Raw genomic sequence first — 5031 nt, 5'->3', positions numbered from 1 at the left:
ACAGTGGAAGCAAAAGTGATCGGTGTTTCACATTTTCTGCACCCTTTTTAAAATGTGTCTTGTGATGAGGACATCAAGGTAGTTAAAAAAACCTTCAGAACAGGAGCCAGTTGCACAGATGGATGAGAACATGGCAGTCATGAAACCAAGCATTAAAACCACCATCCTCTTCCAGGAAGTTCAGATCAAGCAAAGCTTTCATGGCTTAAGTTTGGAGCTGCTACAAGTCTGGCTGGCAAAAATATTTTGCTAAACCTTTCTACCCACAAAAAGTAACGTATGGATATTTTCAACCCACATGAGAGATGAAAATGAAGGCACACAATTCATTCGCTGTATGCTCCCTTTTATACAAAACGACATTTGTTTCCTAATGTTTTGATATATGTCATGTTCTTGCTTTCTTTTTCAATGGCATGAATGACTAAATGTATTTTGAGGAAGAATAATCCCATTATTAACAAAGTAATGAGTTGGATATGACCTCCCCCCGCTGCACTTTATGGCTTGCTAAACATACAATATCCTTTTCAGAACCTATGTATCAAGTATACATGGACATTAGTGAGAGATGACATTCTCTTTACTTTTCTGTATAGCCATACAATGTCTGTCAGTGTACTTGCAATTCAACATAGAGCTGTGCCTAATGACGTTGTCATCCAAGAACTGTGTGTACCAGTAAAAGTTTTATTTTCCCTATGTACAGTAAAGCACTTTCAAGCAGATTTTCCCACTGGGAGGTTGATTTGTGCTTGAAATTTGAACTTTCCAGCCGTTCACCCCACCAACAGAGGTGTATAACCGTAGTGAGGAATCTGCCTAATGGATCATGGCTCTAATGTTTACAGGACATTCCATATTTCTAGCATTAGTAATGTTGGCAGCCTCCACTTTTGAAGAATCTGTAAGCAATTACTCTGACTGGGTGACTTTTACAGATGATGTGGATCAGTACGAGAAGCAGAGGATGGAAGCTTTGGGAGCAAATCAGAAGATGAAAAAAACTATCCTGTATCCAAACTTATATTTTGGTGCTGAAGAGGTTCCAGCTCTGAGGCAAAAGTCTCACACAAGTCATCTACACCTCTTTAGAGCATTCCGGAGTGCCGTGTCTACAATGCTGTCAAATCCCTCCTACTATCTACCTCCTCCCAAGCATGCTGATTTTGCTGCCAAGTGGAATGAGATATATGGAAACAATTTGCCTCCCCTAGCATTTTATTGTCTCCTCAGTCCTGAAGATAAAGCTGCCTTTGATTTTGCTGTCGAATACATGGACAGAATGGCAGGATATAAAGACTGGCTGGTGGAGAATGCCCCAGGCGATGAAGTTCCTCTTGGGCATTCTTTAACTGGCTTTGCAACTGCTTTTGATTTTTTATATGCCTCATTGGATGATGTTAGAAGACAAAAATATTCTACCAAGATATGGGCTGTGACCGAGGAAATGTACGAGTACTCCAAAGTCCGCTCTTGGGGCAAGCAACTTCTTCACAACCATCAAGCCACAAATATGCTGGCATTGCTCATTGGGGCCCTGGTGACTGGAGGAGGCATTGAGTCCCAAGCAAATGCCTGGAAACATGGTGTAGTAGATGTGATGGAAAAAACTATGTTTCTGCTAAACCATATTGTTGATGGTTCCTTGGATGAAGGTGTAGCTTACGGTAGCTACACAGCCAAATCCATCACCCAGTATATTTTCCTGGCCCAGCGTCACTTTGGGATTAACAATCTTGAAAACCAATGGCTCAAGATGCACTTTTGGTTTTATTATGCCACCCTTTTGCCAGGCTTTCAGAGAACTGTAGGCATAGCTGATTCCAATTACAATTGGTTTTATGGTCCAGAAAGCCAACTGGTTTTCTTAGATAGGTTTGTTTTGAAGAATGGAGTAGGCAATTGGCTTGCACAGCAAATTAGAAAGCACCGGCCCAAAGATGGCCCAATGGTACCATCCACTGCCCAACGGTGGAGCACCCTTCATACAGAGTACATATGGTATGACCCCAGGTTAACCCCCCAACCTCCAGATGACTATGGCAAGGCTAAAATGCATGTTTTTCCAAATTGGGGAGTGGTTACATATGGAGCGGGGTTACCAAACACTCAGACAAACACTTTTGTTTCCTTTAAGTCTGGAAAGCTTGGGGGACGTGCTGTCTATGATATAGTACACTTTCAGCCGTATTCCTGGATTGACGGCTGGCGTAGCTTCAACCCAGGCCACGAACATCCTGATCAAAACTCTTTTACTTTTGCTCCAAATGGGCAGGTGTTCGTTTCAGAGGCCCTTTATGGACCTAAGCTTAGCCACTTGAACAATGTTTTAGTATTTGCTCCATCCCCTACAAGTCAGTGCAATCAGCCTTGGGAAGGTCAGCTCGGGGAATGTATGCAGTGGCTTAAGTGGACAGGGGATGAAGTTGGGGATGCATTTGGGGAGATTATTTCCTCCTCTCAGCATGAAGAGATGATGTTTGTGAGTGGTGAGGCAGCTTCTGCATATTCATCAGCCATGAAGCTGAAAAGTGTATACCGCTCATTGCTTCTACTAAATCCTCAAACATTACTTGTGGTGGACCACGTGGAAAAGGAGGAAGACTCTCCTATTGATGCCATCAGTGCCTTTTTTCATAATCTTGACATTGACTTCAAGTATGTCCCATACAAATTTGTGAACAAATATAATGGAGCCATGATGGATGTCTGGGATGCTCACTATAAAATGTTTTGGTTTGACCATCATGGGAATAGCCCTGTTGCTAGGATACAAGAGGCCGAGCAAGCAGCTGAGTTCAAAAAGAGATGGACTCAATTTGTAAATGTCACTTTCTCTACAAAGAGTAACATTGCGAGAATTGCCTATGTGTTCCATGGGCCTTATGTCAATGTTTCTACCTGTAGGTTTATTGACGATGCCCAGTCGGGGTATCGGATTTCTCTAAACATCAACAATACAGAAATAATCTACTCTGTTGTAACAGAGTATCTCAATCTGTGGACAAGGTTCCGTTATTTAGGATTTGGTGGCTATGCCACAGTAGCCACTCCAGGAAAGGTTACACAGTTTGGCCTGGGCACTAAGATGTTAGGGAAGCAGGGACTTATTCATAAATCCATTTTCCCCTTTGGCTTTAAAGTGAATGTGATAGCAGGATTTATTTTGGGGATTAGCTTGGCCATATTGGCTTTTCACTGGCGATTTTACATTTCCTTTGGTAAGCTTTTGCGTTGGGTCTTAATCCTGGTGATCACCTTGTGGTTTATTGAACTTGTAGATGTGTGGAGCTCCTGCACTCAGCTGATTTGCGCAAAGTGGACCAGCAGTATGACAAATATGGAACCAGGCGAAAGGGAGGACCAAGGACATCCTAATTTGCCTAATGTTATCATCACTTCCCTCCCTAGTTCAGGGGCAGAAATTCTGAAGCAGCTCTTTTACAACACTAGTGATTTTGTCTATATCAAGATCCCTACGGGTTACCTTGATATCCCTGAAACCGAGTTCGAGGTTGACTCATTTGTTGATGCCTGTGAATGGAAAGCTTCGGATGTTCAGAGCGGCCATTTTCGGATCCTCCAGGGCTGGCTGCTTTCCTTAGTCAAAGACACAAAGCTTCACTTACAAAATATCCATTTGCATGAAACCAGCAGAAGTAAATTGGTGCAGCATTCTTCCACTAGCAGAGACAGGAAGAGGCGGTCCAGGAAGAGAGAATCTATGGTAGAGCAAAGAAACCGCCTGCGAGGAAATTCAGACAAAGAAGCTGAATACATTCGGGAACTGAGGCAACACCTTGCCTCTTATCCAAATGCTCGTCCCGTCCTTAGTCTGAGTAGTGGAAGTTGGACATTAAAGTTACCTTTCCTTCAGGAAGTCATTGGTCCTTCCCTGAGAGCGCTTTATGTGGTTCGAGATCCACGTGCCTGGATCTACACAATGTTGTACAGAAACCAGCCTAGCCTTTACTCTCTGAGGAAAGTACCACAGCACCTGACTAAGCTGTTTAAAGGAGACAGTCATGAAGAAAAATGTGGTTCCAATTCAGGCTATGCCTTTGAATATGAAGCTTTGACAGAGAAGCTTCCCGCTTCAGATTCAAATGCAGTCACCGTGATGTCCCATTTATGGCTGGCCAACACAGCAGCCGCCCTGAGAGTAAATAAGGGTTTGCTGCCAGCAAACTACCAGCTGATCAAATTTGAAGATATTGTCAACTCTCCCCAGAAGACTGCTGAAGCCATCTATGACTTCCTTGGCATGCCTCTGGCTCCAGCCAGCTTAAACCAAATACTATTTGCTACATCCACCAGTCTTTTCTATCTTCCTTATGAAGGAGAAATCTCTCCAGCGGGCATCCATGCTTGGCAGCACAATATGCCTCCAGAGGAAATTAAGCAGATTGAGGATATCTGTTCAACTTTAATGGACCATTTAGGGTATCCAAAGTTTACTGATTTAAAAGCTGCAGGCCAGCAATAGTTTGCACTAAGGATCTCTGGGCTCTTCAATTTGTAGATAAGAATCTGGTTTATTCTTGTAAAAAAAAATGTATGTATAGTCTGTGACACTTGCAGAAAGAGATTATTTTAAACGAAACAAAATACTTGCTCTGGTATGTTTTCACCCAACCTTGCCTCTTCCCCTTTCAACAAAATGTCCTTTTCCCTTTTGCTGCCTTTGAAAATAAAGCTGTATGAATCTTTACTTTCTGTTCCAGATGGGTACTAGATAGCTCAGGGGAGCGGTAATAGGATACAAGAGCTTTCATTTCATTTCTAGGGTATCAATATGAATCCTAGCTAAGCAGGAGAATTGCCAAATGTTGCTACCATCTGCTAGTTATTTGAGGGCGGGGGAGAGAGGCAGAACTCAGCCTTAGATTTCTCTGATCAACTCCTTTTATCACCAAACAGACTTCACATTTGGCAAACATGGTCTCCCTTGGGCTAGATTTACTGGCCTGCTATGCTTGTCCTTAACCACGCCAGTGATACTGAGAAGCTGTCAACTCAACCTAACCA

At 42.9% G+C, this 5031-nt stretch overlaps 1 protein-coding gene across 1 annotated transcript; it reads left to right on the top strand.

The window, feature by feature from the left end:
- The first annotated feature begins 333 nt into the window (after positions 1 to 333).
- DSEL (dermatan sulfate epimerase like) lies at positions 334 to 4714 on the top strand. The gene has a single exon (XM_087707316.1). It carries the CDS (start codon positions 833 to 835, stop codon positions 4487 to 4489), a length of 3657 nt encoding a protein of 1218 aa, XP_087563442.1. The 5' UTR covers positions 334 to 832; the 3' UTR covers positions 4490 to 4714.
- The last annotated feature ends 317 nt before the right edge of the window (positions 4715 to 5031 follow it).

This window comes from Thamnophis sirtalis, unplaced genomic scaffold (assembly GCF_051295495.1).
Source record: "Thamnophis sirtalis isolate CommonGarterSnake01/CBP01778 unplaced genomic scaffold, rThaSir2_p1.2 scaffold_2, whole genome shotgun sequence".
NCBI classification, from domain to species: Eukaryota; Metazoa; Chordata; class Lepidosauria; order Squamata; family Natricidae; genus Thamnophis; species Thamnophis sirtalis.
The sequence above is the reverse complement of the archived record's forward strand: the minus strand, read 5'-3'. Positions and strand labels throughout refer to the sequence as shown.